Raw genomic sequence first — 24,776 nt, forward strand, 5'->3', positions numbered from 1 at the left:
TCGTTTTCCTCTCCCCCACTTCACCCTTGCCGTTGTATTCGCCTTCTTCCCGTATGCTTTTATGTTTGTGTTTCCACGTGCCTTCTATTTGCTTGCATCATTGCTTGCTAAAAATCTATTGATATGGATCCACTTAAAGTGTTCTACTTGGATCATCTTCGATCCTTATGCGCTCGTGCTGAAACCCCAAATAGCCTAGTTGATGGGAAATCTTTAGATGAGCATGCTCATTTTGTGCGTCACCGTTTGTCTTAAAAGGGTATACTCTTATGGAATCAAATAAACAAATTGTTGTGTTATGCTTGGAACCTTTGTGAAATTTGTGATATTACTTGTTGCTCTAAGAACCCTAAAAAACACCTCCCCTACCTATGTGAGTTTAATGAAAATGAAATCTTATCTTCTTATGCAAAGGGTGTTTATAGCTACTATGATATTGAACAAATTGAAGAATTTGTTGCTTTTAAGGGTTCTTTTGAAGTTGCTTCTTTGATTGAAAAGTATGATATTACTCTTTACGAACCTGAAAATTTTGTCATACTTGAATATTGCTATGAAAACTATGCTCATAATGTCTATGTCAAAGAATTTATTGAAAGAATGACCGTTGCTTCTAAATAAAATAATGATAAACATGAATCTATAGATAATTATGATTCGGATGATTTGATTGAAATATCCCTTGATGAGCATGATGCTTTCTATCCTTGTGGCCATGATGCCAATATTTATGAAGATGAATTTGCTATAGTTCCTTACGCTAAACATGAGATCGTTGCTATCGCACCCATAGTTGGTAGTTCCTTCGATAAAAAAACATGATTGCAATGATTTTCCTATAAATTCTCTTGATGTCAATTATGCTAATAATATGCAAAACCCTAATCTTGGGGATGCTAGTTTTGCTATGTCTACTACTTGTTGCAATGATCATGATTGGGGTGATTCTTCTTTTGATCTTGAAAATTTATTTAAGCCCCATGATGAATATGAGATTGATAATAGTGTTTGCAATAATATTGAAAGTGGGTTTGGAAGAGTGTCAACTTTAGATCCCACATATTTGGAGAATGTTCAATCTTATGAAGTTTCTGATAAAAGTGGGTTTGGAGAGGTCATGACTTTAGTTAATGTTAATCCCACTATTTTGGAAGAGTGTCAACTTTGCATGCATGTGGATCGTGTTGAAAATATTTATTGTGATAGCTATTTTGTTGAATTTGCTTATGACCCCACATGTAATTATTATGAGAGAGGAAAATATGGTTGTAGAAATTTTCATGATAATAAATTACCTCTCGTTATGTTGAGATTGCTATTGTTTCTTTCCACTTCCTTGCATATGGTAATTTTTGGTTGCTATGATAATTTGTTTGCCTATAAGATGCCTATGCATAGGAAGTATTTTAGACTTAGATGTGTTTGTCATGTGTTTCATGATGCTCTCTTTGTGCTTCAATTCTTGTCTTTCATGTGAGCATCGTTGAAATCTTATGCCTAGCTAGGGGCGTTAAACGATAGCGCTTGTTGGGAGGCAACCCAATTTTATTTTTATTTTTTTGCTTTTTGCTTCTGTTTAGGAATAAATCTTTGATCTAGCCTCTGGTTAAACTTGTTTTTATGTTTTAATTAGTGTTTGTGCCAAGTTAAACCTATAGGAACTTCTTGGATGTTAGTTATTTGATCTTGCTGAAAATTCCAGAAACTTTCTGTTCACAAAAACAATTGTTAAAAATCACCAGAACGTGATAAAATTTTGATTCCAATTGAAGCAGATCAATAAACAAATTATTTAGGTCGTCCTATTTTGGCTGAATTTTTTGACTTCCATAAGTTTGCGTTAGTTACAGATTACTACAGACTGTTCTGTTTTTGACAGATTCTGTTTTTCGTGTGTTGTTTGCTTATTTTGATGAATCTATGGCTAGTAAAATAGTTTATAAACCATAGAGAAGTTGGAATACAGTAGGTTTAACACCAATATAAATAAAGAATGAGTTCAATATAGTACCCTGAAGTGGTGTTTTGTTTTCTTTCGCTAACGGAGCTCACGAGATTTTCTGTTAAGTTTTGTGTTGTGAAGTTTTCAAGTTTTGGGTAAAGATTTGATGGAGTATGGAACAAGGAGTGGCAAGATCCTAAGCTTGGGGATGCCCATTGCACCCCAAGATAATCTAACAACACCAAAAAGCCAAAGCTTGGGGATGCCCCGGAAGGCATCCCCTCTTTCGTCCTCATCCATCGGTAAATTTACTTGGAGCTATATTTTTATTCACCACATGATATGTGTTTTGCTTGGAGCGTCTTGTATGATTTGAGTCTTTATTTGTTAGTTTACCACAATCATCCTTGCTGTACACACCTTTTTGAGAGAGACACACTTGATTCAGAATTTGTTAGAATACTCTATGTGCTTCACTTATATCATTTGAGCTTATAGTTTTGCTCTTGTGCTTCACTTATATCTTTTAGAGCACGGCGGTGGTTATATTTTATAGAAACTATTGTTCTCTCATGCTTCACTTACATTATTTTGAGAGTCCTACAAAACAGCGTGGTAATTTGCTTTAATTATGATAGGCATTGAAGATTAGTAAAAAAATCTTATGAGTGTGTTGAATACTATGAGAAGTTTGATGCTTGATAATTGTTTTGAGATATGAAGATGGTAATATTAGAGTCATGCTATTTGAGTAGTTGTGAATTTGAGAAATACTTGTGTTAAAGTTTGTGATTCCCGTAGCATGCACGTATGGTGAACCGTTATGTGATGAAGTCGGGGCATGATTTATTTATTGATTGTCTTCCTTATGAGTGGCGGTCGGGGACGAGCGATGGTCTTTTCCTACCAATCTATCCCCCTAGGAGCATGCGTGTAATACTTTGCTTTGATAACTTGTAGGTTTTTTCAACAAGTATATGAGTTCTTGATGACTAATGGTTAGTCCATGGATTATACGCACTCTCATCCTTCCACCATTGCTAGCCTCTCTAATACCGCGCACCTTTCACAGGTATCATACACCCACCATATACCTTCCTCAAAACAGCCACCATACCTACCTATCATGGCATTTCCATAGCCATTCCGAGATATATTGCCATGCAACTTACCACCGTTTCGTTTGCTATGACACGCTTCATCATTGTCATATTGCTTTGCATGATCATGTAGTTGACATCGTATTTGTGGCAAAGCCACCGTTCATAATTCTTTCATACATGTCACTCTTGATTCATTGCATATCCCGGTACTCTGCCGGAGGCATCACATAGAGTCATATTTTTTTCTAAGTATTGAGTTGTAATTCTTGAGTTGTAAGTAAATAAAAGTGTGATGATCATCATTATTAGAGCAATGTCCCAAGTGAGGAGAGGATGATGGAGACTATGATTCCCCCATAAGTCGGGATGAGACTCCGGACTAAATAAAAAAAGGCCATAAAAATAGAGAAAAGGCCAAATAAAAAAATGAGAGAAAAAGAGAGAAGGGATAATGCTACTATCCTTTTACCACACTTGTGCTTCAAAGTAGCACCATGATCTTCATGATAGAGAGTCTCTTATGTTGTCACTTTCATATACTAGTGGGAAATTTTCATTATAAAACTTGGCTTGTATATTCCAATGATGGGCTTCCTCAAAATGCCCTAGGTCTTCGTGAGCAAGCGAGTTGGATGCACACCCACTTAGTTTCTTTTGTTGAGCTTTCATATACTTATAGCTCTAGTGCATCCATTGCATGGCAATCCCTACTCACTCACATTGATATATATTGATGGGCATATCCATAGCCCGTTGATACGCCTAGTTTATGTGAGACTATCTTCTCCCTTTTTGTCTTCTACACAACCACCATTCTATTCCACATATAGTGCTATGTCCATGGCTCACGCTCATGTATTCTGTGAAGATTGAAAAGTTTGAGAACACCAAAAGTATGAAACAATTGCTTGGCTTGTCATCGGGGTTGTGCATGATTTAATACTTTGTGTGATGAAGATAGAGCATAGCCAGACTATATGATTTTGTAGGGATAACTTTCTTTGGCCATGTTATTTTGAGAAGACATAAATGTTTAGTTGGTATGCTTGAAGTATTATTATTTTTGTGTCAATATTAAACTTTTGTCTTGAATCTTTCGGATCTGAACATTCATACCACAATTAAGGGAATTACATTGAAAATTATGCCAAGTAGCATTCCACATCAAAAAATCTGTTTTTATCATTTACCTACTCGAGGACGAGCAAGAATTAAGCTTGGGGATGCTTGATACGTCTCCAACGTATCTATAATTTTTGATTGTTCCATGCTATATTATATTCTGTTTTGGATGTTTAATGGGCTTTATTATAAACTTCTATATTATTTTTGGGACTAACCTATTAACCGGAGGCCCAGCCCAAATTGCTGTTTTTTTGCCTATTTCAGTGTTTCACAGAAAAAGAATATCAAACGGAGTCCAAACGGAATGAAACCTTCGGGAACGTGATTTTCGGAACAAACGTGATCCAGAGGACTTGGAGTCTATGTCAAGCAATCAACATGGAGAGCACGAGGCCGGGGGCGCGCCTACCCCCCCCCCCCGGCGCGCCCTCCACCCTCGTGGGGCCCACGTTGCTCTACCGACGTACTTCTTCCTCCTATATATACGTGCGTACCCCCAAACCATCAGAGGCATCCACGTAAACCTAATTCCACCGCCGCAACCTTCTGTACCCGTGAGATCCCATCTTGGGGCCTTTTCCGGCGTCCTGCCGGAGGGGGCATTGATCATGGAGGGCTTCTACATCAACACCATAGCCTCTCCGATGATGTGTGAGTAGTTTACCTCAGACCTTCGGGTCCATAGTTATTAGCTAGATGGCTTCTTCTCTCTCTTTGGATCTCAATACAAAGTTCTCCACGATTCTCGTGGAGATCTATTCGATGTAATCTTCTTTTGCGGTGTGTTTGTCGGGACCGATGAATTGTGGGTTTATGATCAAGTTTATCTATGAACAATATTTGAATCTTCTCTGAATTCTTTTATGTATGATTGGTTATCTTTGCAAGTCTCTTCGAATTATCAGTTTGGTTTGGCCTACTAGATTGATCTTTCTTGCAATGGGAGAAGTGCTTAGCTTTGGGTTCAATCTTGCGGTGCTCGATCCCAGTGACAGTAGGGGAAACGAAACGTATTGTATTGTTGCCATCGAGGATAAAAAGATGGGGTTTATATCATATTGCATGAGTTTATCCCTCTACATCATGTCATCTTGCTTAAAGCGTTACTCCGTTCTTATGAACTTAGTACTCTAGATGCATGCTGGATAGCGGTCGATGTGTGGAGTAATAGTAGTAGATGCAGGCAGGAGTCGGTCTACTTGTCACGGACGTGATGCCTATATACATGATCATACCTAGATATTCTCATAACTATGCTCAATTCTATCAATTGCTCGACAGTAATTTGTTCACCCACCGTAATACTTATGCTATCTTGAGAGAAGCCACTAGTGAAACCTATGGCCCCCGGGTCTATTTTCCATCATATTAATCTCGCATCAACAAACTATTGCTATTACCGTTTATTTTGCTTTCTTTACTTTTAGTCTTTATCACCAAAAATATTATCTTATCATCTCTATCAGATCTCACTCTCGTAAGTGACCGTGAAGGGATTGACAACCCCTTTATCGCGTTGGTTGCGAGGTTCTTATTTGTTTGTGTAGGTGCGAGGGACTTGAGCATGGTCTCCTACTGGATTGATACCTTGGTTCTCAAAACTGAGGGAAATACTTACGCTACTTTACTGCATCACCCTTTCCTCTTCAAGGGAAAAACCAACGCAGTGCTCAAGAGGTAGCAGTGAACCCAAGAGTCATCGTGCCGCGAATGTAACGGAGGATCTGCTTCACGAGAGTCCAATGGGAGTCACGAGGGGCGTGCATGTGGAGACACACCTGCTGAATAGCAATACTGTAGATCCGGTCGGGTGAGGGTCAGATAGTGAAGAGCACCGACAATGGACCGGTAGAAGGGAGCATCCGACGCTGGCGAGCCCTCAAGAGTAGAAACCTTGGCCTTCGTGTCAACAGGAGTAGCAACAGGGTGACAGTTGAGCATGCCAGCACACTCAAGGAGCTCGTGCGCATACTTCTGCTGATGAATAAAGAAGCCATCCGGTCGCCGAACAACCTCAATGCCAAGGAAATAATGGAGAGCACCCAAGTCCTTGATAGCAAACTCGTCACGCAGCCGGAGAGTAATCTGCTGAAGAAGAGCTGCGGAGGAGGCCGTCAAGATAATGTCGTCGACGTAGAGGAGCAAATATGCAGTCGTGTCACCCTGGCGATAGACAAACAGTGAGGCATCCGAGCGAGTGACACTGAAGCCCAGTGTCTGAAGAAACCCAGCGATCTGCTGGTACCAGGCGCGAGGTGCTTGAGCCCGTAGAGAGACCGGGACAGCAAACACACATGGCCAGGAAGAGATGCGTCGACAAAACCGGTGGGCTGCTCACAATAAACCTACTCCTCAAGATGGCCGTGGAGGAAGGCGTTGGAGACATCCATCTGATGAACTGGCCAGCCTCGGGACACCGCAAGCTGGAGGACGGTGCGGATCGTGCCCGGTTTGACAACCGATGCAAACGTCTCGGTGAAGTCAACTCCAGCGCGCTGTCGAAAACCACGGACCACCCAACGAGCCTTGTAGCGCTCAAGTGTACCATCGGAGCGGGTCTTGTGGCGAAAGACCCACTTGCCGCTGATGACATTGGCGCGAGGAGGCCGGGGAACCAGTGTCCAGGTGCGGTTCCGCTGGAGAGCGTCGACTCTTCCTGCATTGCGGCAAGCCAGTGAGGATCACGGAGGGCTGCGCGAGCGGACGCGGGAAGAGGAGACAGCTCCGCGGTGGAGGCGGCGAGGAGGTACTCGTCGCTCGAGTACCGCAGACTCGGACGGTGAACGCCAGCTCGAGCCCGTGTGACTGGGCGAGACGGCAATGCCGGAACGTCCGGCGAGGCGGACGGCGAGGCGGCCGGCGACGGGGCCGGCGTGAAAGCTGGCGAGGTGGCCGGCGACGAGGCCGACGTGACTACTGGTGAGGCGGCCGGCGACACAGCCGGCGAGGCGGCGGTCGAGCCCGCGGCGCCCGAGCCCGCGACGCCCAAGTCGGGTGCAGCGGGTGAAGGGGGGCGCCGGCCGAGGCGTCGAGGCCGGCCGAGGAGGCGTGATCGGCCAAGGAGGCAGGCACCGGCGTGGGGGCGCGAGGACCGCCAAAGCCCGGAGGCGGTCCGAGAGCCGAGCGAGGTCGTCCACCTGACGGAGTCGCCGAAGGGCCGGCGGTGGCCGGCGGCGACGGGGCGACAAGGGGTACCTGCTTCTGAAACGAAAACACCTTCTCATCAAAGTAAACGTGTCGGGAGGTGAAATCACGATGGGAGACGGGATCGTAGCAGCGGTAGCCCTTAGTGTTAGGTGGGTAGCCGAGAAAGATGCGGGCGACGGAGCGGGGTGCAAGCTTATGAGGCGCAGTGGCGGCGATGCTAGGATAGCAGAGACAACCGAAGATGCGACGCTCATCATAAGAGGGCGGTGCACCGAAAAGGAGGTGATGAGGTGCAAAGTTCCCGCGAGTGCGACATGGACGGATGTTAATGAGGAGTGAAGTGGTGACGAGAGCGTCAGGTCAAAAGCGCGGATGCACATTGGCGTGAAAGAGGAGAGTCCGAACGCAGTCGTTAAGAGTGCGAAGGACACGCTTAGCGCGACCGTTCTGCTACGAAGTGTACGAGCAGGTGAGACGAAAAGTCGTGCCATGTGTAGTGAGGAGAGTACGAACAGCTAGGTTGTCGAACTCCTTCCCATTATCTATCTGGAACGCAAGAATGGGACGACCAAACTGCATGAGAACATAAGAGTAGAAGGCGGCGAGAGTGGATATAACATCCGACTTGCGACGCAACGGGAAGGTCCACACATAATGCGAAAAATCATCAAGTATGACAAGATAATAAAGATAGCCCGTATTACTTGCAACAGGAGAGGTCCAAACATCACTATGAATTAACTCAAACGGGTACGATGCAACATGAGAAGATGCCCTAAACGGGAGACGAGCATGTTTGCCGAGGTGGCATGCATGACACGAGTGATCCTCGTTCTTATTACACGTGAAAGAAAAACTCCGAAGTATATGACGAAGGGTGGCGGGATTGGGATGACCCAAGCGAGCGTGCCAAAGATCCACTCCGGTGGCGAGAGCGACAGGGGCAGCGGAGGTGGTGGAGGTGGCGGAGTGAACCGGGTAGAGCTCGTCAGGGCTGTCACATCGGTGGAGTACCATCCCGGTGAGGGCGTCCTTAACAGAAAAACCACATTCGTCAAACTCAACGGTAACAGGATTTTCACGTGTAAGAGAACGAACAGAAACAAGATTTTTAATAAGCTCAGGAGAAACTAAGACGTTAGTCATGGATATTGGAGTGGAATTAGACGGAAAATATGCATGTCCTATGTGAGTAATGGGAAGGGAGGAACCGTCACCGACGGTGATGCGAGCGGAAGTGTGGACGGGATAGGAGGTGTGGAGGTTACCGGGATAGGCGACCATATGCGCGGTAGCTCCAGTGTCCATATACCAGTCACCACTGCCGATGTAGGTGGACGGTGATGGGGCGGTGTGAAGAGCCGCCAGAAGAGCCGGGTCCCACGGCGCCGGCGGGAGAGCGTGCGGCTGCAGCGCGGCCGTCAGGGGCAGCAGCGGCAGCCCGCCTGGCTGCGGCTGCTGGCTGTAGGAGAGGGGGCCGTAGGGCGCCGCGTAGGGCTTCGGTGCGGCGTAGAATGCCTGGTGAGACGGTGGCCGGGCACCGAGAATACCCGGGGCAGGGGCACGTGGAACCGGCATGGAGTAGGCGTGCACAACGCCGGTCCATGGGTTCTGGCCGGCGTACCATGGGGCCGGCTCATAGGGCTGCTGGGGCGGGCGGGCTGCTCCTCCCTGAGGCCCACGCCCCCTGCTGCTTGCAGCCCCCGCGGCGGCCGCCGCGACGCCCCCCCCCCCCATTGGCGGCCGGCTGGGGCGGCTGGAAGGGGGCGGGCGGGAAGGTAGTCGGGAAGGCGGGCGCCGGCTGCTGGGCCGGGGCGGGGCGTGGCCCCCGCGGGTGCCGGCAACAAGGGCGGTATGGGTCGTGCGAGTCCGCGCCATCTGCATCCGGCGCTCCTCCAGCTTGAGGTACGGCACCACCTTAGCGAAGGTAGGCTCCGGGATGAGGGTGAGGTTGGAGGCGGCGTTCCCAAAATCCTCGTTGAGGCCGACGGTGAGGGTGCTGATGAGGAGCTCATCGCCAACCGTCTCCTCGAGATCGCGGAGCTCATCGGCAAGCTTCTTGAGGCGCATGCAGAAATCGTCGATGGACGAGTCAAGCTGCTGGCACCCGTAAAACTCGCCGTGTAGGAGAACCTTGCGCTGCAGCTTGTTGTCGGTGAAGAGGCCATTGAGCTTGGTCTAGACGGCGCAGGCGTCGTCGTCATCAGCCACCACGGTGTGGAAGAGGTCGTCGGAGATGGTGAGGTAGAACCAGCGGATGATGGTGGCGTCGATGATCATCCACTCCTCGTCATGAATCATGAGGCTCGAGTCCACGGTGCCGTCGACGTGGTCGTGGAGGAGGTACTCGCGAAATGCCAAGGAGAAGTACTGCTTCCAAGCGGAGTAGGTGGCGGTGGACTGATCAAGCTTTACCGGGACGCGCTCATAGATGTTGAGGTCGCGGATGAGCGTGACATCGGGACCGGCGAACGGGTTACTGCCGGAAGAGATGGAGGAGCTCATGATGTGATTGAGGAGGTGGAGGCGGCTCGGGTTTTGGCGCAGGCTAGGAAGAGGCAGCGGTGGCGTGTGTAGCGGTTAGAGAGAGCGGCAGCAGCTCTAGCGATCCAGCAACTAATGATCATGAGAGGCAGCGGCGGTTAGAAGACGTGGGATCGGGCGACGACTGCTGGGCCAGAAGTAGCGATGGTTTGGATCGGGAGACTGCGACGGGACGTGGGATCGGGAGGCGGCGGCGATCGCTAGCGAGGCTGCGAGCGTGGGATCGGGATGTTGCGGGAGGCGAGCGTGGGATCGGGATGCGCTAGCGACGCGAGAGGTAGGAGGCGAGCGGGCGCTGGGTTGGGATCGGGATGCTGCGGCGGCTGCAGAGGAATACAGCGGCGACACAAACTGCGGCGGCGGCTGGGAGCGGAAGACTAGGTTTAGGATCGGGGGACGGAATTTGATACCATGTAGAACGAGAAAATTAGGCTGTGCAATCGCAATGCATTGATCGGTGCACCAGGCATGTATATATGAGTACAGAGGGGGGCCACAACCTCGACTATACAGAGAAAACTGGAGGTGGGCCCAATACACAATATACACGTACACAATATACTCAACAGTCATCGACAATATCAAGCCAGCTCCGGTAGAAGAGCAGCGATAGCAGCGTGTCGTCGGCTTGCTCTGAAAGCAGTAGTGGTAGTTCGGTGGTCCAAAATTTCAATGTAATTTTATCATATTTGAGATACTGTACTTTTAATGAAATTTTATAATAGATCTGGTCTTTTTTTTTTCGAAGGAAAGAAAAAATCGTGCCCCCGCCACGACTGTGTATCTCTCCCTTTCCTTTTGACGACGTCCGGGTTGATGGAGGCGCTTTCGTCTCCACTTTTTTACCTGCCGGCCGGCCGGTTGCCGCGCGCGCCTCGCCGAGAGAGAGCTTTCCTCCTCTTTCGCTCACCGTCTTTCACCGCTATGCAAGTATGCATGCAACTGCAGCCGGTCCCATCCATGGCATCCTTTGGCCCCCATCTTTGTCTGCTTCTCCTTAACTAAATTGGTCTCCATCTTAGCCGCTCTGCATCTACTGTAGCCAGACACCGGGGTCGCCGTTGCATTTGCATGGGTAACTACTGGAAACCAAAATCAAGAAAATCTCACCATCTCTCCTTCTACTGTGGCCTAGGGCTCCATGCATAGACCAAATCTTTGTGTTGGCTAATTTAATCCAACTGGCTTCTGGTACACCAAACGGCTCCTGTAAGCTGCAAACGGAACACACGCATCATGCATGACCATGCACGTAATAATGAATGGGTTAGCTGAAGCTCCGACGAGACGCCTGACGAGGGAAGGCATGCGATGCGCAGCGCAGTGGTTGCGGTGGTTGCGGGCCTATTAATTGTTTTCACTCAAAAATGGGCCAAGGGTGGCAGCAACACTCCAACCTAATCCCCAGCTGCTCGCCCTGTCCCCCGCCCACGCCCACGCCCACCTAATCATGCACACTCTTTCTCCCATACTTTGATCCATTTTTTTCTGAGATTTTTTTCTGTCTGAATCATGGTTTGCTCATATTGATTTTCTTCTTGTTCCATAAACTAAGAAAGATGATGATTACAATTTTTTTTCTTTTCTAAAAATTAGGTCATGGCTGAATTTCGAAATATACACATCACACTAGTGAGATTGGGTGCCGGTCACTGTCCATCTTGCAGCTGCTGTACCGTCACCAAAACCTCTCACTATAGACATCTTAACCCTATCATTGCGTCCACTTCGCCATGACATCCCACTGTGTATAGCCGTTCGCCTTTCTCTGTTCTTTTAATGGAGGAATCGGCAGGGGGGGAGGGAGACACACTGATAGGCGCCACTGCTCCTCCATTTTCTCTTCTTTTCTTCTTCCTCCTCGCTCCCTTTTAACCTTTTCCGGGAGTTTTACCGCCCTTTCACCGCACCGTATCTTCCCGCAGGGCTGCCGCATTCGCTTTCCCTTTGCTTCTTTGGCCTCCGTCCGTGGGTCAGCCCACCTCACCTCGTCCTTTGGCTAATCCTTGGCTGCTCCTCTCATTGAGTCTTAAATACCATCTCCTGCATGCATATGGCTCATGATTATCTCCCTATGCCTATATACAACTGCCAGCATTAGTGCGTCCTCTGCTCATCATTTCTGTTGAGCTTAGCTCCATTGGCTCTTGCTTGTCTCTACCACCGTTGTCCAGCAAAACTCTGCATTTTTCCTTCCAATTTTCCTTCCCTTCCCTTTGTCTTCTCTGTTTAGTGGAGCAGTAGCTGGAGCTGGGAGGGAGATAGAGAAGGTTTCTCATCAGTCATTACCCGGACCAGGCTGATCAATAATTGGCAGCTTGTAGTACACAGCAGTAACTCATGATGTACGAGCTTGGTAAGTTCATTAGCCGAGTGATTAGATGGCTTCCTCCTTCTCCTCACCTAGCTATGGAGAACTGGATACTGATTGCAGTACGTGCTTTGGACTCGATGGTTGGCAGGTTCTTGGTGACTCAAGCACGGGCTAAGCAGAAGAAGCAGCCAAGGAGAAGGAGAACTCAGCATTAGCCATGGAGACACCAAAGGTTGGCCACTCGTCTTCTCGCCTGCAACACCGCCACACCCGAAGGTTAGTATGCACACGAAGCAATCTTTTCAGCATGGTCATCATTAAATTTGTTCTTCTAGCAGTCCTCCAGGGTAAGCTCTTTCTTGCGGCGAGATGATAACTGGTAAAAAGGTATAAAGAGCAGTTTCGACAGAGCATGCATATATGCAGGACAATTCTGGCCGTTTTGATCAATATTTACGTATTTTCTGCCAATCTTACATCTAGATGGTTGTATTAGCATCATAATATTACCGAAGCTGTGTCGTAGCAACGCTGATGTTTTCCCCTTCTTTTCTGAATGTAAAGGGGGGTACCAATGTAGACAGTTGTACTTGCACATCATTTTCCAGCACCGCATATGTTTCCTAATACTCTTGCAGTCTTGCAAGTCCTTTTGACCAACAGAACATTTGATTTTTCTTTTTCTTTTATTTTCTTTTCTTTTTCAAATGACAGAACATTATGTCTTTCAATAAAAAGATATCCAGTTTTTGCATTTATTTACTTCTCTCTTTTTTGGACAAACAGTTACTTTAAATGAATATCTGCCTGATTAAGTATTGTTCTAACTTCATTTCTTATATTTTCAGTGTTGCAAGCACACATGGAAATCTATCGGACATAACACCGCGATTCTCGTATAACAAACCTGTGGGTAATCTAGGCTCCCCTTTTGTTTTTGCTCTTACTGATGAATTTTCTATGTTGTACTATTGTACATAAAAAAAGTTCAGATTCTACGTTCTTGCTAAGTTATTTTTCTCTGTCATGCTTCCATGATCGTGCAGACAACCAATCAGGATAATATTCCCCATAGGAGATACTCACTTAACCTAGCAGAGCAGTTTCAAGACCACCCCATGATTACTACAGCAGAACCAAATGAAAAGGCTATGTCGAAGGTTTGTTCCAGATACAAATAAACTATTTCATGATCTCAACGGCCTAATCGTTTCCAAAAGCTGAAGTAAAGCTGTTCAATGCAGGTCTTGTATCAATACTTTATAAAGCTATCATCATCTTACCTTTTCTCACTAGCTTAAGTTTATCACCTTTATCAACAAAATGATGTTTGTCATATCTAGGGAGTTGTAACCAAGGCCATGAGCCATGATTATGCTTTCTTTTTTCCCCCTTTAAATTGCCTATCTTCTATACTCAGGAACAGTATGTCAGCTTTCAACTTTAAATAGTACAGAAGAAAATTAATAGTAAGTTAATTATACACGCTTGCTATGCTGCCTTTTAACCAAGTTATGATTGTTCTTGTGGGGAATGCAGCCCGTTGCAGAATTGGTTTGGGAGATAGCAGCCCTTGAGGAGGAAGTCGTACGGAGGGAACTGCATTTGCTTTCGCTCTACAGGGCGACATTTGATCAATACCTGGGCATCTCCCCTCGTGTTTCTGGTCAGGTACACACTCTGCCTGCCACCTTCGAAGGATTTCAATGTTGGGACTTTATAATGCATAGAAATTCAGATAGCAGACCGTGTACTAAGGCTATAAAGTTTATGGTCAGATGGGTCAAGAAACGCACCGTCAAGGCAGCAGAAAGAAAGTTGATGAAGGTGCTCTCCGGTTGAGAGATATCAAGGAGTCAGCATCCTACAACTTGCCAACAGTTTCAGATCGTAGACATGTATGGACGGCTTTTCTTCTTCGTTCATTCAGTATTCACCATCAAAGCTAGTCAGCTTAATCCCGCAAACCCATGCCAATGTTATCTAAACATTTTTTTTTTCTTTCTTTGAGAATACAAGCTTTAGCTTTTTCTGATGAAACCTCCCAAAGTGAGATAATCTGATGCAGCTTTCATATCATTGAAGTATTCACAGGGACTGCCAAGATCAACTTCAGGGCATTCTTGTCTTGCAAATTTCTTGAGTGCTTCTATTGCTGAATATGTGCCCAGGATTGCATGCAAGCTTTCGGAGGACATTCTAAGATGCATTTCCGCGGTGTACTGCAAACTCGCGAGCAGCCCATCACAGGATGTTGATTCCGAGACTTTGTCAACTCCTTCCTTCTCTTCTGCATCGAGTACCTTTTCCCTAAAGCACCGTGTCGATAGTTGGAGCCCCCGACTCAGCTGCAATGTTGACGCAAGCTCTGAAAAATATGGTACATTGAATGAGAATAATGACCAGTACAGTGGCATGATAATTTTTCCAAGGATAAATATTGATGCAGACAAGTTCGATTATGCCTCTAAAATGCTTGAAACAATCAGGTGAGCAACTCTGCAAATGAATATGGAACACAATAAACAACTCTTCATCTCAACACCGCATTTTGTCTTGGTCTCAGAGCATTGATAAAGCGGCTTGAGAAAATCGACCCTACAAAGATGGCACATGAGGAGCAGCTCTGTTTTTGGATCAACATCCACAACGCTTTAGTGATGCATGTAAGTTCAACATTGATAACAACTCTTACCTTACATATGTTCATGTTAACCTCGGAAAATATCTCTACTCTTATAAAAAACAGAGTTGGTGATGATGGTGTGCCTGCCATCCTGCAATATAGGCCGTCCGATTTAAATCTGACGGATAGGAAGGAAACTATGGCAATTTTGTAAAAGGATACCCACACCCCTCTCCACATTTGCAAATAGGGCCTTCCCTCGTTCATCCTTTTCTCTTACAAGATAAACTACTCATACAAATGCATCTTGATGTTCCGTGCAACGCACGGGCATCTTGCTAGTTCATGTCTAACCCGTAATGGCTTTTGAAATATGACAGGCTTTTATGGCTTATGGACTTCAGGACAAACGCATGAAAAGCTCAGACATGATTCTGAAGGTATACAATTAACAAAATTTGAATGGCTCTATTGTCATCATTTGTCATATTTGAACTTCTCTTAACATTACTTGAGGAATATGTTTGTCAGGCTGCATATGACGTGGGCGGGCATTCAGTAAACTCCCAAATTATTCAGAACTCAATTCTTGGATGTCAATCCCATCGTCCTTCCCTGGTATGGCATGCACCTACATTGCAGTTTCCATTAGCAATACAAACACAATCAAATTTTAAAATGAAAAGGCGCTAACAAGCTAATGGCCATACAGTGGGTTCGCACGCTATTTACTCCCACGAAGAAATCAGCATCAGGAAGCTCCACTCATCCATATGCTCTTCGTCAGCCAGAGCCGCTTGCTCACTTTAGTCTTTCCACTGGAGCATTTTCAGATCCACCTGTAAGTTTTACAGCTAATGCTAACATTTTAACTGCAAAATGAACACATTACTCTAACTGTAGGAAATCTCTGCATTTGACTGTACACTGATCACATTATTCTTACTGTACAAAATCTCTGCAGGTAAGGTTGTACACAGCCAAGAAACTGGATCATCAACTGGATCAAGCCAAGACTGAGTTTATTAGAGCTAATGTCATGGTCAGGAAGCAGATCATTTTTCTTCCCAAAATTCTCCACTACTATGCAAAGGATGCTACACTGGAGTTGCCTGGTCTGATTGAGATGGTATGCAAGAGTATGCCTGAAGCCCAGCAAAAAGAAATAAATAAATGTCTTAGGAGGAGGATAGATAAGTGTGTTGAATGGTTGCCCTATAAGTCTTCTTTCAGATACACTGTACACAGGAATTTGGCTGAGTAGGCACTGTATTTTGCTTTCCCAAATTGTGCTTGTAAGTAATGAACTGGAAATCATTAACTTGTGTGTGTGTGTGTGTGACTGTGTAATTAGGTTACTATGATAGCATTTTAGGGGAGTAAAGTTATGCATTTGAAATGAATAGAACATGACAGATGGAAAATTCACACGCTTTGCTTGGAAGAAATATGAAAATACATACTCAAGCCACTTGTTGAAAGAGGCAGTTGCACTGAACATTCAGAAAACATCCAGTTAAAGCAAAATGCTTGTATTCTCAATGCCCAAAATGTTCAAGAAACAACACGGCCAATGGTACAAAAATAAAACGTTCACCTGAATATAAAACATGCTACATGGGAACTGAAGAGACAGAAGATCAGACCCTAAGCTACTGGGATCAAACCAAATTTCATGGCAAACTTCTTCTGATTACAGTCAAGCATCTCACTGAGACTGCACCTTGAGTTCATCTGCTTGAGTATCTTGTGGCGGTACTCCAGGCTCCTCTTGAGACCATGGTGAAAGAATTGGGGGTAATCCACCACCTCGCCCTTGTCCCGCCCCATTTCTTCAACCAGGAACTTCACCCTTGGCTCCAAGCAATGCTTGATACTCTTGATGAGAACAGGAGGGTATCCAGCCACCAATTTCATGATCTGATCCTTGCTGAATCCAGTGCTCTGCAGGAACACCAAATTGGGCCGCAGAGTCTTGTCGACATCTCGCGACAGTATGCTAGGGAAATTCATGATGACCCTCTGGAGATATGACCCCTGCAACCCGACTGCCGACTTGAGGAACTCGGCAGTAGGACGTAGCCGCTTGTCGATGCTGTATCCCATGATGTACGGCTCCTTGGTCAGGATCTTGCCAATCATGACCTCCCTGTCGATGCCAAGGCCGACGAGGAAGTCGACCGTCTGGGAGAACTTGGCCTGGATGCTGTAGCTGATGAGGCGCGGGTTGACCATGAGCAGCTTGGCGAGCTGCTTCTCGGAGATGGCCAGCGTCTGGAAGAAGGCGAGGAGAGGGCAGAGCTTCTCCTCCACGCTGTGGAACAGTATCGGCGGGAACTTGATGATGGCCTGCGCGATCTCCCCGGGCTTGGCCTGCAGCGTGGTGAGGCATTGGACCGTGGGGATGAGCTTGTCGTTGACGGACATGGTGAGCACCTTGGGGCACTTGGTCACCACGTACCGCAGCTTCCGGTGCTCGATCTTGACGTCGTTGAGGAGGTAGTCCCAGACGCCGGAGGCCTCGCCGGCGTCGAGGTTCGGCAGGTTCCTGCACCGCTTCGACATGCGCCTGATGGCCTCCTCGTCGAACCCTTTCTCCCCGAGCCACTGCGTCAGGCTCTTCTTGGCATCGCCGCCAACGCTGGCCATTGCAGGGCTGATCTCTGCACAAGAACTGAAATGCGATGAAGCATCATACATGCAATGCCAGGCTATCAGTTTGGAATCCTGGTGCACTCATTCAGCTAAGAAACATGGCAGTGAAGCAATTCGTCGAACACCGACAGTGCAGGTGACTAAGGAATCAAATCAAACAAGAAGGTTCAGTTGGTTCATATTATCATACGCACACACTGATCTGATGGTACGAAAAAGGCGTAATCCATAGCAGTGCTAAAGGGGAGCAGTCGCAAAATTATAGACATTTGCTGTCAACAGATGGTTTTTCTTCCCCCCAAATCTACGGCATGGTGGGAATTGGGTACTACGGTACCATAATCGAACACAGCGGAGGGAGATATTTGATGAGGATGTAACCCACCTTGTGGATCCAGATCGAGGCGGGATGCAGAAGAAGACGGAGATGTGAAGTGTGACCGCGGAAGAGGAGGATAAGAGAGGATGAGGAAGCCCTGCCTGAGCCTGGACTGGAGCGAGTGCGCTAGAAGTCTAAAAATGGCTTATCTTGCGTTTTGCATCAATCGACGGCATGTGTGTGTGATTTGGATTTAACCAGTTTGGGCCGAGGAGCTCTTCCACGTTTCCTGGGCCGGCCCAATGGCTAGGTACTGTAGCTACATGTCTACTGTAGTTGTGTCTAAAAACCCCTGTCTACTGTAGTCTATAGCGAGTGTTTTCTTTTTCCTAAAACATGGGAGGAAATATATTTTTGGAATAAAACATTTTCTTAAATTTGAGAACATTTTTAAAGTGTTTTTGAATATTATTTAAACACACACTTTTTTAAAAAAATGAATGTTTTTAAAGAGTAAAGTGCATTTTTCATTGCTCAACTTGTCGTGAAGTGTGGCTTTCATCCCTCAACTTTTTCGGGCGCAACATTTGTCCCTCAGCTCTATTTCTGACAGCGATATTTCTCAGTCCCTGACAGCGATATTTCTCAGTCAAACCCGGTTGGAACAAGGGCTTTGCTCTGACAATGATTTCTTGCAAACAATGATGCCATCTTTTAGGGTTTGCTCCGATGACTATTACTCTCCACCGGTGTTTTGATGTCTTCCCCTTCGGGGCTGCAGTCGGCCTACATGAGCGAGACACGGAGATGCACCCTTTAATGGCAGCGACCACCGGTCCACCGCCACCGGCAAAACAGAGGTCGTCGGTGACAAAGGTATGGTCTACGGGGTCCACAAGGCTTCCCCGAGCATGGGCATAGGCTCGGCGGCAACAACGGTGTCGTCGTTTGCCAAACATTGCGGTGGAAGCGAAGTCCCTGTTCTAGACCACCTTGACCATGAGCTAAAAGGATGAAACATGGCACGCAATGCAACATGGAGTACATGTCATTTCCTTGTCGTTCATGACTGTCTGCAGAGTGGGAGTGAATTGCAAAAAACATCGACACTTCAGGCTAGGTTTGCAGGTACCACACATATACGAAATTGTGCCAAAAAACACTAATTTTTTTCATAATTTTTTGCAAAAAGCACTAGTTGCTTGTTTGGACCGTTTTAAGTGCGTTTATGACAAGGGGGGCCCGCATCCGTCGACGTGGCAGCACTGTTCACACGGCAACGCCGTTAGACGGCGTTACACGCCGCTGGCGCACCGGTTCTAGCCGGGCCGCTTAGTCTTCGAGCCGTACCCCGCCCAGTCCGCTCCTCTCACTCTCTTTTCCTCCCCCGCACTCTCTCCTCTCAGTCATGGCGACGGCTGGCGGCGCAGGCGGCGACTGCGGCGGGTCTGCCAGCGTTGGAGACGATGGTCCACCTATGGGAGATATATGCGGGAGCTCAAACCCTAGCTGGCCGTCGGATACGAGCAGCCCCAGCCAGAGCCCCCAGCACTGTCTCGAATATGCGGCGGCAAGAGCTTGGGCCAGGGCAGTGAAGGAGAACCCGTCGGAGAGTCACCAGATTGCCTCGTCATTCGGCGGCGTCTAGTGAGTTTCCTCTTCCCTCTTCCCTCTTCCCTCTTCCTGTAGATCGATTCTAGGGTTAGGTTTTTTGGCACTGTTAATTGGTGCTCTCTTAATTGTGATTTAGTTGCGGTTGATTTGTAGTTAACAGAGTAGCTAGTTGACAGAGTAGTTAACAGAGTAGCTAGTTGATGATGTAGTCAGCAGAGTAGTTAGCAGGGTACTGTACTTGGAGAGATCAGTTTGCATTGGTTTGACAGTGAAGTTGACTGGTTTTCAGAACTTGACAGTGGTTTTCAGAAGGTGTTTGTTGTTTTCAGAGTGTATTGTACTGTATTGTAGCAATTATAATGTTGATTACTCTGTTTTAGTGCTCTGTTTTAGGAATTATGCATTTTTTTACAGTACATTGGTGCTCTGTTTTAGGAATTATGCATTTTTTACAGTACATTGATGCTCTGTTTTAGTGCTCTGTTAATTAAGCTATTTTAATTATTTGTGTGTAGTTTGAGCGATGATGTTTGGGAAGTTAGAATGCACTTCCATGACAGAGACAACTTGGAGAGATCAGTTTGCATTTCAGACATAACATATTATAATTTGGTTGCCCTAATAGAGACAGAGGGATATGGGCTTAATGATTTCATGTATTTTGTGAGGGATCCTGGTGTGGGGATTACAGGAATGGATGAATTTTGTGATGATGATAAGGTGGATGAAATGCTTGACCATATTGCTAACAATGATCAGCATGTAGTGAACTTGACAGTGGTTAGGGGCACTGATCCAAGACCTGCAGATTTGAACTCAGGCTATCTGGTTGAGGAGCAGGTTCCTTTGAGCCATATAGGAGAGAACCCTGTGTATGTAGTAAATCCTTCTGGTGTTATCTTAAGATCACCACCAAAAAGTATAATACAGAGTCAGCCAGAGCCATTGCAGTTCTACACTACACAGCAGAGCACAAACCATGATCTGGATACAAATGCTGCCATGGACCAATCCAATGCAGCAGATCAGGATGAACTGGAGACATTAATGGAGTTGAAGAGGAGAACAAAGATTGCCAAATTTAGGAAACATAAGATTGCAGCTGAGCATGTAAATAAGGTTAAGCAGAAGCTACCAATTCTTCTAACTGAAGATGATTCAGATCTGGATGCAGATGAGGACTATCTTCAGAGGCTTAATGAGATGAGGAAGCAAAGAGAGGATCCACTCATTCATTTTGATGGAGACACTGATGTGGATGAACTGTATGATGAAGATGAGGAAGGGCAACATGTGGAGGTGGAGCAAGAGGAGCAGGTGCACCAAGAGGAGCAGGTGGAGCAAGATGGGCAGGTGGAGCGGCAAGAGGTGCCTACAAAGAAGAAGAAGAAAGCTAGAAAAGGGCCAACAGAGAGGTCACATTCTAGCTTGGAACAGAGATTTGAGGATGTTTGGGCACCAACATCAGATTCAGCATAACTGGAAGATTCATACATAATCATAACTAATAAGTACCATATTACACGATAGTGCTTAATACTAAATAGGTACATTACATAACCATAATTCAGATATTACTAGATCATTCATCTAATAGTAGTCATTACATAACCATAATTATAGTACTCATCATCCCATAACCATGCTGGTGGTACTAATAAGCAGCATATTACATTATACTGCTCATTCATCTAAGATGGCTTTGATCCCATTCAGCTTCAGCTTGGTCTGCTCGGCAACCTTCTCAAGCTCATCAATGTGGGCTTGCAACTTAATCTTCTCTTCAGCAAGCTTCAACTTCATGTTCCTAATGACATTGGCTTGAGCAACTGTCAGGTTCTTGAGCATGTCATACTTCTCCTGCAGCTTGCTCTCATCAGGTTTGTTCTGCATCTTACCTCTCTCCATCTGAGCCCTCTGCTCCTGGGCATCCAAAAGGCCGTTGACATCTTCAACCAACCTCTCATAACTTGCCTGCAGCTTGATCTTCTGTTGTGTCAGATTGTGAACAACAAATGAGCTTTCCAGATTGTCCTCAATCTTGCTCCTCCTGCACTCTTCATACTTATCCCACAACTTGGTCAATGCATTCTCCATTGTAGCTGGCCAAAATGGATCAACCCATTCAATTAGCCCACAGTTTCTTCCCTCCTGTAATTTTAGTGTTAAACAGGTATAAAGTAACACAATGCTACAAAGTAACAAATGGTGTAAAGTGCTCACTAATCCACATGCTATAAAGTAACAAACAGGTATAAAGTAACAGAATGAGTTAAACAAACATGTATGAGCTAGTTATATGACACAATGAGTTAAACAATTACAATGCTCACTAATCCACATGCTATAAAGTAACAGAACCCTATGCACATACTGGCATATAAACAATAACCTCCCTAACCCACTACTATCACAGAAAATACATAACTAATTAGCAACCTACCTAACAGGCCAGATCTGCTGACAACACTCTGCACATGCTCACATATAAACAATGACCTCACTGAGCAACTAGCACACCAGATCTGCTAACTATAAAATCAGTACTAAACAGTGACCAGATTAGCATAAATTTGGCACATACCTTCACAGCACAAGCAAAGAACCTCCTGCCAGTATGGATGCCCTGAAGCAACACGCCTCTCTGCTGGCAGGGAGTGTTCATTGCACAAAACATCAGGTTCAATGCCCTCGAAATCGGAGTCATCGATGGTCTCAGGGATCTGGAGGTGCAAAGGAAAGGCAACAAAACTTCAGATCAAGCTCAACAGAAAAATCCCCAAATCGCAACCCTAACCCTAGCTTGAGCTCGAGCAACTCACCTTGATGATGCCCTCGTCTGAAGCTGAGTCGGCGTACTGGTGAGAGTTCTCGCTGCTGTCATCATCAGACCAGGAAACCATGGCGACGCGGCGGCGACGGCGGTCGGAGATGTGGGAGGGGGCGGCGGCGGCGAACGAGCGGGAGCAGAGAGAGGGAGAAGGACGGGAGAGAGTGAGGGCTGGGGGTGGGGCCTGCATCGCTTCGGGGTGTTTGACCCCCCCCCCCCCCCCCCGGCTCGAACCGGTGCGCCAGCGGCGTGTAACGCCGTCTAACGGCGTTGCCGTGTGAACAGTGCTGACACGTCGACGGATGCGGGCCCCCCTTGTCATAAACGGGCCCCCCTTGTCATAAACGCACTTAAAACAGTCCAAACAAGCAACTAGTGTTTTTTGCAAAAAATTAGTGCTTTTTGACACAATTTCGTATATGTGTGGTACCTGCAAACCTAGCCTGAAGTGTCGATGTTTTTTGCAATTCACTCGCAGAGTGGCAATAGAATGCCCAAAGCAGAACTTAAGACAACAAAGGGAACGCATTCTTCTCATGTACTAGTACTAGTAATAGCTGAAATGCTTCTAGAGCAGGCACCACCACGGCCTCATCTTCTTCCCTCCGGGAACGGGATCGATCCTGTCCGCTCATCCGCATCACGCGGCGCCCTCGCGCAGATAGCCGTGCGCTTTGAGCGACTCCACCGAGTCGTCGAACATCTCCTCCACGCCTCTGAACTCGAGCCCCAGCTTCCGGATCTTAGACGTGTTGTAGCCATACGTCTGCTCCCCGTAAATGTTGGGTAAACTGCACACAGAGTTTCAGAATGATGATATGTGCTAACAAACTAAGGCTGACATTGTTCAGATGATCAACAGCGATGATGATGTATATGCTTCCGGCGTGGTGGCCGGTGACCGACCTCTTCGGGATGGGGAACGAAGGGAACCGTTTCGCGAGCAACGCGACCAGCTCGTCGCTGCCCAGAACCGCCGAGTTGCAGATGTACCTCCCCTTGGCACCGGCGGTTTCGTAGACCAGGATGTGGCAGCTCGCGACGTCGTCGATGTGGACGTACCCCATCCTCCCGAAGATGGTGAATTTCTCCGTCTCCCCTGCGGCATGGTTCAAATTCAGGACCTTATTAAGTGTGTCATGGAGAGGGTAGCGGCATAACTTCAGGCTGGCATCTCCTAGACATGAACAAATCAGACCAGCAGAAATGCTAACATACCTTTAAACAAGCCAAGGACATCTGAAGCAGTGGGGCCTAACACAGGGGAGAGGTTAGGGCCGATGACAAACGTCGGAAGGACGGCGACGAGATCGATGTTGTTCTCCTTGGCAAACTCCCAGGCTGATTTCTCAGCGAGGATCTTCGCGACAGCGTACCATATCTGCCAGGCACGTCGAGAAGAAAACCAACCCACTCTTTCTTCAGGGAAGTGTTTGGAAAGAAAGTACATCAGCATAAAAACGAAGCATGGTATTCATTAACCTGGATGCTTTCGCAGAACTCCACGGAGCTCCATGATGTTTCATCCAGCAGCACGTTGGGGGGGAACTCAGCTTCATCTCTCAGCCTCACGGTCGACGACGACGACGTGAGGACAACCCTTTTGAGAAATGGGTTCTTCTTGCAGGATCTCAGCACGTTCAGAGTGCCGTTTATCGCTGAATCAAGCATTTCTTCCTGCAATGGAAGTGGCATCACATGCTGTCAATTGAGACCCACCACCACAGGACATCTTTTACCTTCTAACACGGGAAAAAAGAAGATGGGCAGTGAAGTGATCATAGTTAGTATAGCATGCCTTGGAATCAGCATTGGTGATGATAGGCGATGCAGTGTGGAAGATGCCCTCGCAGGCCATCACGGCATCGTCGAAGCTCCCTTCTTCCAAGAGGTCAGCCCTCACGAGCTCCAGCCTCTCCTTAGCACCTGCTAAGTTCCACAGGTGTGCTACCTTCTTCTGATTGCCTATCCAATTAGCAAATAAAATATATCCGTCACATTGCTATCACTTTCAACAATTGCGCATTATCAAGAAGAAACAAGAACGGGTTCCATCATTAGCAGCAACGAGAGGAATAAGAGAGTGGATCATTAGAGTGAGAGGAGAAGGACCTGGGTCTCTGACTGTCCCTAGAACATGATACCCTGACTCGAGAAGTCGCTTGACAAGCCAAGAGGCAACAAAGCCAGAGGCTCCAGTGACACACACCTTGCCCTTGGAAGTATTCGCCATTCTCTGAAGCTGGAAGTGCTCCTGAAATTTGACACATCAACTTATATATGACACATGAAGTATCTATTGTACAAGTAGAACAAGCAGAAAGGCATACTGGTATGTCACCCCCTTTTGGTGATTCTGTTTGGCAGGTAGAGAGTAGGTTAGGAGGTTCACAGCTTCCACGCTCCAGTGCTTGGTCATAGTACATTACACAAGATCGCATTTTAAAAGCCCAGGAAAACCTGCTGTCAAAAATATATAAAAGAACACCAGAAACCAGTCTACTGAGGTACAGCTTTACCAAAAGTCTTGCCAAAAAGAATATACATCCACTGATTT

The 24,776-nt window shown here is 46.6% G+C and overlaps 4 protein-coding genes across 8 annotated transcripts; 1 reads left to right on the top strand and 3 right to left on the bottom strand.

Annotated features, from left to right (window-relative positions):
- Nucleotides 1–11,574: 11,574 nt before the first annotated feature.
- On the top strand, nucleotides 11,575–16,229 carry LOC123164971 (uncharacterized). 3 transcript variants are annotated; one of them, XM_044582596.1, is made up of 12 exons: nucleotides 11,575–12,217; nucleotides 12,324–12,451; nucleotides 13,024–13,084; nucleotides 13,222–13,335; nucleotides 13,715–13,846; nucleotides 13,954–14,073; nucleotides 14,270–14,664; nucleotides 14,742–14,841; nucleotides 15,182–15,241; nucleotides 15,333–15,419; nucleotides 15,514–15,642; nucleotides 15,766–16,229. In XM_044582596.1, the coding sequence occupies exons 2-12, from the start codon at nucleotides 12,393–12,395 to the stop codon at nucleotides 16,063–16,065; spliced, it is 1,557 nt and encodes a 518-aa protein (XP_044438531.1). In that variant the 5' UTR covers nucleotides 11,575–12,217; nucleotides 12,324–12,392; the 3' UTR covers nucleotides 16,066–16,229. The 3 variants fall into 3 exon arrangements, with proteins under 3 accessions (XP_044438531.1, XP_044438530.1, XP_044438532.1); XM_044582595.1 differs by having other exon boundaries at nucleotides 11,577–12,217; nucleotides 14,261–14,664; XM_044582597.1 differs by lacking the exon at nucleotides 11,575–12,217 and having other exon boundaries at nucleotides 12,420–12,451; nucleotides 13,024–13,088; nucleotides 14,261–14,664.
- Nucleotides 16,230–16,317: 88 nt separating this feature from the next.
- Nucleotides 16,318–17,984, bottom strand: LOC123164972 (transcription termination factor MTERF6, chloroplastic/mitochondrial). 2 transcript variants are annotated; one of them, XM_044582598.1, is made up of 2 exons: nucleotides 17,842–17,984; nucleotides 16,318–17,464 (listed from the first exon to the last, which is right to left on the bottom strand). In XM_044582598.1, the coding sequence occupies exon 2, from the start codon at nucleotides 17,448–17,450 to the stop codon at nucleotides 16,449–16,451; it is 1,002 nt and encodes a 333-aa protein (XP_044438533.1). In that variant the 5' UTR covers nucleotides 17,451–17,464; nucleotides 17,842–17,984; the 3' UTR covers nucleotides 16,318–16,448. The 2 variants fall into 2 exon arrangements, with proteins under 2 accessions (XP_044438533.1, XP_044438534.1); XM_044582599.1 differs by having other exon boundaries at nucleotides 16,318–17,475.
- Nucleotides 17,985–20,994: 3,010 nt separating this feature from the next.
- On the bottom strand, nucleotides 20,995–22,757 carry LOC123166950 (uncharacterized). 2 transcript variants are annotated; one of them, XM_044584772.1, is made up of 3 exons: nucleotides 22,212–22,757; nucleotides 21,974–22,112; nucleotides 20,995–21,491 (listed from the first exon to the last, which is right to left on the bottom strand). In XM_044584772.1, the coding sequence occupies exons 1-3, from the start codon at nucleotides 22,755–22,757 to the stop codon at nucleotides 21,073–21,075; spliced, it is 1,104 nt and encodes a 367-aa protein (XP_044440707.1). In that variant the 3' UTR covers nucleotides 20,995–21,072. The 2 variants fall into 2 exon arrangements, with proteins under 2 accessions (XP_044440707.1, XP_044440708.1); XM_044584773.1 differs by lacking the exon at nucleotides 22,212–22,757 and having other exon boundaries at nucleotides 20,995–21,540; nucleotides 21,974–22,196.
- LOC123166952 (tetraketide alpha-pyrone reductase 1) lies at nucleotides 22,583–24,493 on the bottom strand. The gene is made up of 6 exons (XM_044584774.1): nucleotides 24,332–24,493; nucleotides 24,018–24,184; nucleotides 23,702–23,896; nucleotides 23,438–23,600; nucleotides 23,126–23,318; nucleotides 22,583–23,010 (listed from the first exon to the last, which is right to left on the bottom strand). The coding sequence occupies exons 1-6, from the start codon at nucleotides 24,450–24,452 to the stop codon at nucleotides 22,860–22,862; spliced, it is 990 nt and encodes a 329-aa protein (XP_044440709.1). The 5' UTR covers nucleotides 24,453–24,493; the 3' UTR covers nucleotides 22,583–22,859.
- Nucleotides 24,494–24,776: the final 283 nt, after the last annotated feature.

Source organism: Triticum aestivum, chromosome 7D, assembly GCF_018294505.1.
Source record: "Triticum aestivum cultivar Chinese Spring chromosome 7D, IWGSC CS RefSeq v2.1, whole genome shotgun sequence".
Lineage (NCBI taxonomy): Eukaryota > Viridiplantae > Streptophyta > Magnoliopsida > Poales > Poaceae > Triticum > Triticum aestivum.

Bases quoted from the DNA above. Each gene is read 5' to 3' on its own strand.
- LOC123164971 (XM_044582595.1), top strand. From the start codon at position 12,393: ATGGAGACACCAAAGGTTGGCCACTCGTCTTCTCGCCTGCAACACCGC. The intron at 14,842-15,181 runs GTAAGTTCAACA...GAAATATGACAG, and splicing joins ACAACGCTTTAGTGATGCAT to GCTTTTATGGCTTATGGACT. The intron at 15,242-15,332 runs GTATACAATTAA...TATGTTTGTCAG, and splicing joins GCTCAGACATGATTCTGAAG to GCTGCATATGACGTGGGCGG.
- LOC123164972 (XM_044582598.1), bottom strand. From the start codon at position 17,450: ATGGCCAGCGTTGGCGGCGATGCCAAGAAGAGCCTGACGCAGTGGCTC.
- LOC123166950 (XM_044584772.1), bottom strand. From the start codon at position 22,757: ATGAGAAGAATGCGTTCCCTTTGTTGTCTTAAGTTCTGCTTTGGGCAT. The intron at 22,113-22,211 runs GTGAGTTGCTCG...TTGCACCTCCAG, and splicing joins CAGACGAGGGCATCATCAAG to ATCCCTGAGACCATCGATGA. The intron at 21,492-21,973 runs GTATGTGCCAAA...CATTTTGGCCAG, and splicing joins TCTTTGCTTGTGCTGTGAAG to CTACAATGGAGAATGCATTG.
- LOC123166952 (XM_044584774.1), bottom strand. From the start codon at position 24,452: ATGGCGAATACTTCCAAGGGCAAGGTGTGTGTCACTGGAGCCTCTGGC. The intron at 24,185-24,331 runs GTCCTTCTCCTC...CTAATTGGATAG, and splicing joins AGGGACAGTCAGAGACCCAG to GCAATCAGAAGAAGGTAGCA. The intron at 23,601-23,701 runs GTTAATGAATAC...CGTGCCTGGCAG, and splicing joins AGTTCTGCGAAAGCATCCAG to ATATGGTACGCTGTCGCGAA.